The sequence below is a fragment of the Podarcis bocagei genome (assembly GCF_964188305.1).
Source record: "Podarcis bocagei genome assembly, chromosome: 13".
Taxonomy (NCBI): Eukaryota; Metazoa; Chordata; class Lepidosauria; order Squamata; family Lacertidae; genus Podarcis; species Podarcis bocagei.
In genome coordinates, this window is record NC_138138.1 from 45,325,741 (window position 1) to 45,338,055 (window position 12,315).

The 12,315-nt window shown below is 48.4% G+C and overlaps 1 protein-coding gene across 4 annotated transcripts in view; it reads left to right on the top strand.

Moving 5' to 3' along the window:
* Positions 1–12,315, top strand: part of ADCY4 (adenylate cyclase 4) — a 76,692-nt gene that overhangs the window by 36,137 nt on the left and 28,240 nt on the right. For all 4 annotated transcript variants that reach the window (XM_081167755.1, XM_081167754.1, XM_081167756.1 and 1 more), the window contains exons 6-12: positions 84–238; positions 394–505; positions 1,226–1,353; positions 4,415–4,573; positions 6,046–6,178; positions 7,425–7,607; positions 11,665–11,708. In XM_081167755.1, coding sequence (XP_081023881.1) covers positions 84–238; positions 394–505; positions 1,226–1,353; positions 4,415–4,573; positions 6,046–6,178; positions 7,425–7,607; positions 11,665–11,708 — 914 coding nt within the window. The remainder of the gene's footprint in view (positions 1–83; positions 239–393; positions 506–1,225; positions 1,354–4,414; positions 4,574–6,045; positions 6,179–7,424; positions 7,608–11,664; positions 11,709–12,315) is intronic.

Here is a 12,315-nt window from a genome sequence, read left to right on the forward strand (position 1 = left end):
TCCCTTTACCTTTACCTTTTTGTAAACTGACTTGGTTGTTCCTAATTCCTCCTACCTCCACCTTGCTGTGCTGATCCTCCTAGGAGCATCTGCTTCTCTCCATCCTTCCTGCCTACATTGCCTTGGAAATGAAGGCCGAGATCATCGAGAGGCTCCGGGATGGAGGCCAGGCCCAGCACCATCACGAGGGCACCAATAATTTCCACAACCTCTACGTCAAGCGCCACGAAAACATCAGGTACTTGCTTTTGACGCCATCTGTCATCTACAAGATTGCCCAACCTGATGTATGTGGATTAGGGCTGAACAATTGGGAGGTGGTTGGGTGAATCCCAATCCATCGCATGGTTCCACCGAACATCTTTTGTTTCTCTCTGCCTCACCCTCTCGCAGCATCCTATACGCCGACATTGTTGGGTTCACGCTCTTGGCCAGCGAATGCTCCCCAAAGGAGCTAGTCCTCATGCTCAACGAACTCTTTGGCAAGTTTGACCAGATTGCCAAGGTGAGTAAGAGAATATCTTCCCTCCATAAATACCCTTCCCGTGCCTTAAAACAGTTTGTTCTCCTTAGATTGGAGTCGGGGAACCTGATGTTGTAGGAATACAGCTCCCATCACCCCTGGTCATTAGCCAAGGGCTGATGGGAGGTGGAGTCCAGTGACATGCTCTTGTACACAAGAAGCTGGTGTAAAATTAAGTTAAACTGGCATAAGAGTGTGCTATATCCAAACGCCAATCTGGAGCCGATCTGCTGGCTGAGCTGGACTAAGCTTTGCAGAGAGAAAACAAGCCTTTAAACAGTGTTAGAACACCCTTTTTGCAGGCTTAACTTATACCAGGTTCCCAGGTTACATGACCCAGGTGAACAGGCTTAGGATGCAGCCTAAACCCCCTTTTCCAGGATTTATGCCAGCCCCCTCCCCCAAATCCTGGGTGGTGCAGTTGTTAAGGGTGCTGGGATTTCTTAGAAGACCCCCCCCCCCCGCTTCCTATTCCCCTCCCAGAGCTACAATTCCCAGAGCGGATTAACAATCAGTGCCTTTCTTCAGGGAAATTTGGGGAAATTGTGCTGTGGTGGCCATAGAAACATTCTACCCCTCTGTGCAGAAATGGTACCCTAGCTGAGCAGCCCTAAGCCAGTGAGTCATGATGTGTACGTTGCCAAGGAAACGGAGATGTTGTCTCAGGTGGCAAACTTCATCCTCAACCCTGTTCCCTCTCAGGATAACGAGTGCATGAGAATCAAGATCTTGGGTGACTGCTACTACTGCGTCTCTGGGCTGCCTGTGTCGCTGCCCAACCATGCCCGGAACTGCGTCAAGATGGGCCTTGACATGTGCCAGGCCATCAAGTGAGTGGAGTGGGGGAGGCAGTTGGCAGGTGAAATGAGAGGGTGGGGGAGGAAAAATTGGGGGAAGGATCCCAAGTCATAAATGAGGTCTGAGCAGCAGCAACATTGGGGTGCTCTGGTTTGGTACATGTGCCATTCAAGATCTACAACTCCATCCTTTAATGTTATATAACATATTGGTGGGACGCGGGTGGCGCTGTGGGTTAAACCACAGAGCCTAGGACTTGCCGATCAGAAGGTTGGCGGTTCGAACCTCCGTGACGGGGTGAGCTCCCATTGCTCAGTCCCTGCTCCTGCCAACCTAGCAGTTCAAAAGCACGTCAGAGTGCAAGTAGATAAATAGGTACTGCTGTGGTGGGATGATAAACAGCGTTTTCATGCGCTGCTCTGGTTCACCAGGAGTGGCTTTGTCATGCTGGCCACATGACCTGGAAGCTGTACGCCGGCTCCCTCGGCCAATAAAGTGAGATGAGTGCCGCAACCCCAGAATCGGTCACGACTGGACCTAATGGTCAGGGGTCCCTTTACCTTTACCTAACATGTTGCTAAGCTATATTGTAAGCTATATATGTTTAAGGAAGTTTTTAATATTTAATGCTGTATTGTTTTAAACATTCAATTGGCAGCCACCCTGAGTGGCTGCAGACACTCAGCCAGATGGGTGGGGTGGGTATGTATGTATGTATGTATGTATGTATGTATAAATAAATAAAATAATTAATTTCCACAGATAATTCACCTTTAAAGTCCTGAATGTCCTGGGCCCAGGTTACTTCAGGGACTGTCTCTCTCAGTATGAGCCTGCAATCTCTAGATCAGTGGTCCCCAGGTTTTTCAGGCCATAAACTCATCCCCGGTGCTCCCCTACCCTACCCTACAAAAATATATTATTTAGAATAGTGCTTTGCATGGCCCGCTAAGGAAGATAGTAACACAATAGAATTCAAAACAGTAACAATGAATTGCACATTTATTCAAAACCCAGTTAAAACTATTTAGTTTAATTAATTCAACAGAATCAATGAACTCGATACAGCGATACCAGCCATGACTAATGGCTACCTTTCAACAATTTAGAACCGTGCATACAAATGTGACCAAAGGAAAGAGCTCTGGAAGCAACAAGAGCCATAAAACGTTGCATATGAACAGAGGAAGGTGTTTTGCTCTAGCTCTAGCCTGGCCAATCATGAATAAGAGATCAAAGCACTGGGAGGGACCCGCCTCCAGCGCCCCACTGCCATCCCTTGCCTCTTAGCAGTGGCGTAGCGTGGGGGGTGCCAGGGGTGCCAGCCGCACCGGGCGCAACATCTGGGGGGCGCGCGCTCGCTGCCTCCGGAGTCGCCGAAGAGCCTCGGGCGCAGGCTGTAGCGGAGCCGCATGTCTCGCGGAACCGACGAGCTGTGCGCGCGCCCGGGCTGAAGGCGCCCGGCAGGCAGCGGCTCTCAGCGCTCGCCACAGAGGACGCGCCAGGCAGCCCCTCCTCACAGCCCCGCCTCCGCTGCTGCTGCTGCAGCTGCTGGGCCGTTGAATTTTCCTCGCCTCTCTGCCCCCCTCCTCCTCCGGGCAAGCGGCGTCGTTTGGGTGGCAGCGGGGGGCGCAAATTACTTGCCTTGCCCCGGGTTAGGGGGCGCAAATTACTTGCGTTGCCCCGGGTGCTTACAACTCACGCTACGCCGCTGCCTCTTAGTGCCCCCTAGGTAATCCCACCTCCGGGGTGGAGACAATACCACCCACTTTGAGAACCGTAGCTCTGGATAAGACTTCTTCAACCTGATGCCCACTTACTCATCTCAGATCTTGTTGGACTCCAACTCCCATCAGCCCCAGCCAGCATAGTCAACAGGCAGGGTTTATGAAAGATGTAGTCCAGCAACATAGAATCATAGAATTGTAGAGTTGAAAGGGAGCCCAAGGGTCTTCTAGTCCAGCCCTCTCTGCCCAAGGTGGGGCTCAAACTCAGAACCCCGAGATTAAGAGTCTCATGTTCTAGCAACTGATATTTAATCACTCCCTGACCTCTTTTAAAACAGGCTAGTAGAATGTTACTGACTTGACAGGGATGTGGGTGAGCCTCTTGGGCTTGGCAATTGGAAGGTCGGTAGTTCGAATCCCCACAACAGAGTGAGCTCCCGTTGCTCTGCCCCAGCTCCTGCCAACCAAGTTTGAAACCACACCAGTGCAAGTAGATAAATAGGTACTGCTGTGACAGGAAGGTAAACAGCATTTCCGTGCGCTCTGGTTTCTATCATGGTGTTCTGTTGCGCCAGAAGCGGTTTAGTAATTCTGATCTGTAACCCGGAAAGCAGTCTGTGGACAAACACCAGCTGCCTCGGCCTGAAAGTGAGATGAGCACCGCAACCCCATAGTCACCTTTGACTGGACTTCACTGTCCAGGGGTCCTTCACCTTTTACCTTTTGTGTTGTTGTTTAGTTGTTTAGTCATGTGCGATCTTCATGACCCCATGGACCAGAGCACGCCAGGCACTCCTGTCTTCCACTGCCTCCCGCAGTTTGGTCAAACTCATGCTGGTAGCTTCGAGAACACTGTCCAACCATCTCGTCCTCTGTCATCCCCTTCTCCTTGTGCCCTCAAATCTTTCCCAACACCAGGGACTTTTCCAGGGAGTCTTCTCTTCTCATGAGGTAGCCAAAGTATTGGAGCCTCAGCTTCATGATCTGTCCTTCCAGTGAGCACTCAGGACTGATTTCCTTACGAATGGATAGGTTTGATCTTCTTGCAGTCCATGGGACTCTCAAGAATCTCCTCCAGCACCATAATTCAAAAGCATCAATTCTTTGGTGATCAGCCTTCTTTATGATCCAGCTTTCACTTCCATACATCACTACTGGGAAAACCATAGCTTTAACCATATGGACCTTTCTCAGCAAGGTGATGTCTGGCTTGCTATTTTAATTTCTGAAATACTGTACGGAGGTGTGTGTCCCCCCCCCCCAACACACACTTTTAATCGCTTCCATTTAATTCGTTACTAATTTGGATCAGGCATTTTTAATAAAATGCAAACTTATTTTGTCCTGTTTGTCCTCTCACAAATAGGAAGCTGCGTGATGCGACTGGAGTGGACATCAACATGAGAGTTGGAGTCCATTCGGGGAACGTCCTGTGTGGGGTGATTGGGCTCCAGAAGTGGCAGTACGACGTCTGGTCCGATGATGTGACGCTAGCGAATCACATGGAAGCAGGAGGTGTGCCAGGGTGAGGGAAGCGACATGGTGAGAGGGAATGCTCCACTTTCGTCCAGCAAAGCATTTGGTTCTTGCGTATGCAAGATTGGATGCTGCCCCCTAGTGGCCTAGCAAGGAATCTCAGCAACAACCCAACAAATACAGGGGTACCTCCGTTTATGAACTGAATCTGTTCCGGAGGTCCGTTCTTAACCCGAAACCATTCTTAACGTGAGGCGCGCTTTCATTAATGGGGCCTCCTGCTGCTGCCACGCCGCCGGCACCTGACATCCGCTCATATCCTGGGGCAAAGTTTGCTACCCAGAACACCTACTTCCGGGTTAGCGGAGCTCGTAACCCGAAGCATTCGTAAGGAGGACGGTACGAAACCCGAGTTTCCACTGTAACTGATGATACACATTTTTTACTGTGTTGCTATTTGTGGGACAGAGCACCCCTGAGTTATTGTATAATGAACACGTGGCCTCTGTCTGTCCATTCTGTTGTACAGTGGTACCTCGGGTTACATATGCTTCAGGTTACAGACTCCGCTAACCCAGAAATAGTAAGCTGTGTTAGTCTGCCATAGTCAAAATAAAAAAAATCCTTCCAGTAGCACCTTAAAGACCAACTAAGTTAGTTCTTGGTATGAGCTTTCGTGTGCATGCACACTTCTTCAGATACACTGAAACAGAAGTTGCCAGATCCTTCTATATAGTGAGAAGGTGGGGAGGGGTATTACTCAGAAGGGTGGTGGGAATGGGAGATTGGCAGATAGCTGAGATGAGCCTGTTGACGACTCTTAACGACTGCAATAGGTCTTACAGGAAAAGGCAAGGGGTGAGAAGGTGAGAAATGGCTTAGTCATGTATAATGAGATAAGAATCCAATGTCTTTGTTCAGACCAGGTCTCTCCATGGTTTTGAGTTTGGTAATGAGTTGCAATTCAGCAGCTTCTCTTTCCAGTCTATTTCTGAAATTCCTTTGTAGTAAAACAGCTACTTTGAGATCTTGTATAGAATGTCCTGGGAGATTGAAGTGTTCTCCTTCTGGTTTCTCTGTTTTGTGATTCTTGATGTCAGATTTATGTCCGTTTATTCTTTGGCGTAAGGTTTGGCCTGTTTGTTCAGGACTAACTTAGTTGGTCTTTAAGGTGCTATTGGAAGGAATTTTTTTATCCAGAAATAGTACCTCGGGTTAAGAACTTTGCTTCAGGATGAGAACAGAAATTGTGTGGTGGCGGCACGGCAGCAGCGGGAGGCCTCATTAGCTAAAGTGGTGCTTCAGGCTAAGAACAGTTTCAGGTTAAGAACGGACCTCCGCAACGAATTAAGTACTTAACCCGAGGTACCACTGTATACATAGATAGGACTCCATCTGCCATCTGGGGTGACCTCTAGTGGTGCATGCCGGGAAATGTCCTAAAAGGGGGAAACTGTACCTCTGTGTCCTTGGCTGCCCTCTTCTGTATCCATCTACATTCCCATCTCTTTTCGCTTTCAGGAGGGTTCATATCACGGAGGCCACGTTGCTGCACCTGGGTGGTGCCTACGCTGTGGAGGAAGTTTGTTTCTGGCCACGAGACTCTTACCTGAGGGAGAACAAAATCAAAACCTTCCTGGTCGTTGACCCCAGGGTGAGGAGATGCTTTGAAACTGGAGGTGGTGCATCCACTTTTTAGGGGAGAGGGGGAAAAGGAAAAAAGCTTCACCTGGACTTCCTAGTCTGTGATAGATAGTTATCAGCCAGTTTCCATCACTTCTTGGAAAGGGGATTGAGATGGTTGTGGTGGAGCAGCTGCAGGTATACTTTGGTGAAACTTGCTATCTAGACAAACCTTTCCCAACCTCAGGTCCCCAAATATTGTTGGAATACAACTCCCATCATCCCTAACTAGCAGAATCAGTGGTCAGGGATGATGGGAGTTGTAGTCCAACAAGGTGGGACCCATGATAGAGAAAGGCTGGTGTAAACCCATATTAATCTGATTTCAAACCTGGTTTTGGAACCCACTCAGTCTTGGTTGCCCTTATCAATGATCTCTATTAGGATAAGGCTATTCAGAGTCTAATCTTGCTTCTTTTCCTTGATCTCCCCGCAACTTTTGGTAACATTGGCCTCGGTATCCTCCTGGGTTGGCTTTGTGAGATGTATGTTCTAGGGCTGCCATATGTCCAGGATTTCCTTGACATATCTTGGATTTGTCCATCGGAAATAGCGTTTGGGTGGAATATGTGAAAATCAGTAAAAATGTCTGGCCACCCATATTGGAAGTGTTGATTTTATGGTAAATTTCCTTTACCATAAAAGCTCAAAAACTTCAATTATTTTGGAGAGTTTGCAGAAAAAGCTCAGCAACTTTGCCCTCCCCCCCAAAAAAGCTCAGCACTTTTGAAATATGGCAACCCTATTGGCAGGGGTGTAGCTAGCTGCTCTGGCACCCAGAGTGGTGGGGGCGTGGCGAGCCACCTACGGGGTGCTGTGGCGAACTGTGCACGGGGGATGCCGGGGCGATCTATGCACGGGGGCAGCGTGGTGATCCGCCAAGGGTGACTGATCTCAGGGCACACTTTTGTCCCCCATGCTATGTAGCATCGATGTGAAGCCGTTAGGAGCTGTCATTAAGGGATATGGAGCAAAGTGTTGCCGGTGTGCTGCTGACACACAGTTCGATTTCTCCATAACACCCGAATTGGGAGTGGCTGCACAGGCTCTAGACCAGTGTCTAAATACAGTTGTGGGTCCCTCCACCTCAGGCAGTGCAATGTGTTGGCCCTCAGTGCGATTGTGTCATTGTATGTAGTCCTTGATATATGGATGCTGCTGGCTGGGGTTTGGCACTCAGGACTTCCACTTGCTCTTCTGGTTCCTGTTGTCTTTAGGCTGAAGAAGAGACCTCCAGCGGCACCCTCTCACCTGCGCCAGGTGAGGGCTACAAGATGAGGGCCCCAGCGCGGATGACTCGCTACCTGGAGTCGTGGGGGGCAGCCAAACCCTTTGCCAACCTCAAACACCTTGACAACCTCCCCGCAGAACCGGCAGGGTTTGTCCGGAACAACTACTCGGTACGTCCAGCAGGTTGTGCTCATGTCATTGCAAGGACATGTGCCAAGAACCCTCAAGCCATTTCAGCTGCCCCTTTTCTTTTTATATATATTTATTAATTTTTTAAACATATCATTTCCAACAATCATTTAACATAATTTCATATCATATACAGTTTTTAGACTTCCATCAACCACATCTGAAGATTTTTCAATCTTTTTCACTTGATTTACATTTCTTAATTTCTCTATTACCTTTACTAATCTTTAACTAATAACTCTCTTCATAATCTTCCTTGCAATATTTCATATAGCCCTCCTTACAAAACTTCTTGCAGTCCTGCTAGCGTAATCTGCTGATTACAGTTGCTTTTCAAATAGTTCACATATTTATTCCAGTTTTCTGAGAATCTCTGGTCCCGCAGGTTTCGAATCCTTCCTGTCATCTTATCTAATTCTGCATAGTCCATTAATTTCCTCTGCCATTCTTCTTTCGTCGGTAATTCTTCTTGTTTCCTGAGCTGCCCCTTTTCAGCTGCCATGTTTATTTTGGCAAAACGGATTACGGAGAAGCTTCTACTGCTCTCTCTGGTCCATCTGAGCTTACGTGTAAAGGTTCAAAAGCATGTTTGAAATGAGATTATCTTATCAACCACACTCACACGGCTTTGAAGCAAGAATCAAAATGCAGTGCGTGTTAAAAGCTCACAGGTTTCTTATTATCATAGTTTCATTGCATACCTATTCCTTCCTTCCTTGTTTCACTGCATGCCGGTGTGGTGTAGTGGTTAAGAGCTGTAGACTTGTAATCTGGTGAACTGGGTTCGCTTCCCTGCTCCTCCACATGCAGCTGCTGGGTGACCTTGGGCTAGTCACACTTCTTTGAAGTCTCTCAGCCTCACTCACCTCACAGAGTGCTTGTTGTGGGGGAGAAAGGGAAAGGAGAATGTTAGCTGATTTGAGACTCCTTCGGGTAGTGAAGGAGCTCAATGTGGCATGCATCGTTCATCTCCTCCCCATTTTATCCTCACAACAGCCTTGTGAGGTAGGTTAGGCTGAGAGTGAGTGGCCCAAGGTCACCCAGCGAGCTTCATGGCTGAGTGAGGATTTGAACCTGTATCTTCCACATCCTGGTGCAGCACTCTAACCACTTGTGGGCCAGGACTGACAGACACAAAGTGCTTGTCTGCTATTTGCAGTTCTGCATTCAAGCAGCAAATGTAGGGTTATCAAGGAAGGGGGCGGGGGAAGGTGTTAGAGTTCACAAGTACTTTTTTACATGGGGTGGGTATTGATAGTGGAGGATAAGAAAACCATCTCACTGCCGCACATGGTTTTCAGAAGCATGTCTTAAAACCACAGTTGCTTTGCTGGAAATGTCGCTCTTTGGGGGGAACCCAGGTGCCACAATTTTCTCTTCAGCGTTTTGAAAAAAATAGGGAGGAGAAGGTAAACGGCAGAAGTTTCAAAGCACCTTTCCTACGGCCATTGAGCTCTGGGATAAAATAACCTCCTCACCTGCTCACGTGCTTCTGGGAACCTCTGTTTTTTGGGGGGGAAGGGCTGTAGCTCATCTAAAGGGGAGCACATTCAACCCCTGGCTTCTCCAGGTAGGACTGGGAGACACTCCTGTCTGAAGCCCTGGGGAGCCTCTGCCACCCACTGCAGACAATACAGTGGTACCTGAGGTTATGTACTTAATTCGTTCTGGAGGTCCGTTCTTAACCTGAAACTGTTCTTAACCTGAAGCACCACTTAAGCTAATGGGGCCTCCTGCTGCCGCCGCTCCGCCAGAGCACGATTTGTGTTCTCATCCTGAAGCAAAGTTCTTAGCCCAAGGGACTATTTCTGGGTTGGCGGAGTCTGTAACCTGAAGCGTATGTAACCCCAGGTACAACTGTACTGAGCAAGATGGACCAATGCTTTGACTCAGTATAAGGCGGCTTCCTAGGTTCCTAAGTTCCATTTAAGTACATGGTGTAAAGACAGCAGGGGGAAGCAGTTGTGTTGCAGATTCAAGGTGGAAATGGCAGAGACTTCAACTAGAAACATGAATTGGACCCAATGTACCGTATTGGCCCGAATATAAGCCACACTCCCCCCCCCCCAAATTCCAATTGTTAAAAGTTAAAGTGTGGCTTATATTCTTGACCTTATGCCGCCAACAAAGCGGCACAGCTCCCCCTCCCTGAAAGCAGCCTTGGGAGCGTAGGGCAACGATGCCTAGCCTGCCCGCCGTTCCCAAGCCTCCCCATAGCTGTCAGAACGAAGGGGGGAAGGGGGGGAGGCTGCCGGCAAAGCAGTGCAGCTCCCCCCCCCAGAGCAGCTCAGAAGAGCAGGGCAATGGCGACCATCCAGTCCACGGCTCCCAAACCCCAAGTCGCCAAATTTTTAAGGTGCAGCTTATTTGCCGGTGCGGCTTATATTCAGGCCAATGTAATCGGGTATTTGCAGGAAGTGTGGAAAATGAGGGAGGAGGTGCATTAGAAGTGTCTTTTTCTAGACTCTCACAACCCCCCCCCCAAAAAAAAAGTCAAAGGCATCCACAGAAAGCTGTCCAGATTTTCCAAGGACAGGAATTTCGCAGGAGAAAGTCTGGGACAGCAGCTGTTTCCGGTGAACATTGTATGGATAAGGGGGGGAATTAAAAGGCACATGAGGGATATGCATTTCACATTAAGTGGAGGTGTGGACGGGCCCTTAGTCGTCTTCTTTCTGTTGCTAGATGCTGCCAGTTGCATGAGAATCAGGGCCTAGCTAGATGCCATGCCCTAGCCGCATGAGAGAGCATCTGTTTTGCTTCTAAAAGGTCCCTCCCCAGCTTTTCCTGGTGGGTCTGGTAATTTCCCCAGCCTGAAACCCCAGAGATGCATTTCCAGTCAGTGTCAAGAACACCGATCTAGGTGAGCCCCATAGTCTGACTCAGTATAAGACATCTTCCTGTGTGGGCCAAAGACATCATTAGCAATGATGTCAGAGGAATTTGCAAATGAATGGCAAGTGTGGGCGCCCATCTCCTGCTGCAGGAGGAAGGACAATGGCTGGAAGGTAGAACATCTGCTTTGCACACACAAGGTCCCAGGTTAAATCCTCGGTGTCCCCAGATAGAAATGGGAAAGATTCCTTGTCTGAAACCCTGGAGAGCTTTTTCCAGTCAGTGTAGACAGTATTGAGTTAGATGGTCTGACTTAGTATAAGGTAGTTTCCTACTTTTCTATATCCACTCTCAACTAAAGGCAGAACCTTTAGCAGTCCCTCTGTAACAGGAACCCCCAAACTCGGCCCTCCAGATGTTTTGAGACTACAACTCCCATCATCCCTAGCTAACAGGACCAGCGGTCAGGGATGATGGGAACTGTAGTCCCAAAACATCTGGAGAGCCGAGTTTGGGGGGGGGGGTGCCTGCTCTATAATGCGAATGTGCTCTAGCTGTGAGATGAATATTGCAGGCTGTCCATTTGGCAGCACTGTCTAAGGGAGCTTCCAGGCTGCTGTTTCAATCACAAACCATCAAATTCAGGTTTCCAAATTAAAGTTCATCTGGAGGATTTGCCCCACAAACCTACTCTCCCCCTCTGCAAAAGAAAAGAAAAGAAAAAAGGATTAAAGGATTGTATTATTTTGCAATAAGCAAAGTGATAGGAAAATGCACCGGAAAATGTGGGATAAGGTTTGCTTGATTTAGCATCCTCTTGTTTCCCTGCAAACAATTTGCTCAATTTATTTATTGCTCTATAAGACTCACTTTTTCCCTCCTAAAAAGTAAGGGGAAATGTGTGTGCGTCTTATGGAGCGAATGCAGGCTGCACAGCTATCCCAGAAGCCAGAACAGCAAGAGGGATCTCTGCACAGTGATCCCTCTTGCTGTTCTGGCTTCTGAGATTCAGAATATGTTTTTTCTTGTTTTCCTCCTACAAAAACTAGGTGGTCTGGCGCATCTTATAGAGCGAAATATACGGTGACACTGTCTAGCTTCCATGCAAACAAATTTGGATGGAAGTTTGGCTCCCTGGGAGCATTCAGGCTCTCAGCTGTGTCCCTACAGTTGAAGGCAACAAGTGTTTCTGTTTCCTTGCAGGAGATCTCTCTGGGGTCCTTGAACCAGCAGAAGACCTTGGAACGGTAACAGGGGGGTATCTTGTTTAGAGGGGGAGAGGAGGAAGAGGCCGACAAGCAAATAGATTACTGAGAAAAGAATGGGGTAGTGGGGAGAGGAAGAGATAGAGCAAAAAGTACATTGTGTCTGGTGTTATCACACTGTGGATTAGAGCCAGGATGTTGCGGTCTAGCTTCCTTCTGTGGGTACTGTGATGTTCTGCAGATCTTTGGGGCTAGAGTTCTTCCATGGCTAGAATTGCATGTTAGGCCTGTGGTTCTGACAGCTGCAGAGCCACCGTGGGATGGAATGGGAATCTAATGGAATCTGTCACAATTCCTTAGGCTTCTGTTGTCAGCTAGGTAGGTCTCTCAATGTATGTGAGCCCTAGAACTAGGCAAGGGTGCTCTGGGGCCACCTAAACCACCCCTCGTCTGCAATAAGTTTAGTGGCACAGTGGAGAGCTGCAGAATTAATCTTGGGAGGGGAAGCAGTGGAAAGCTGGCAGACAACTGGGTGAACATCCTGTATTGACCAGACACCTCATGGTGTGTGTGTTTTGGAGTGGAACCTAATGCTGGTGTTGGACCATTCTACACCTCACCTGATTCTGAGATGCTAAGCCAACCTTTC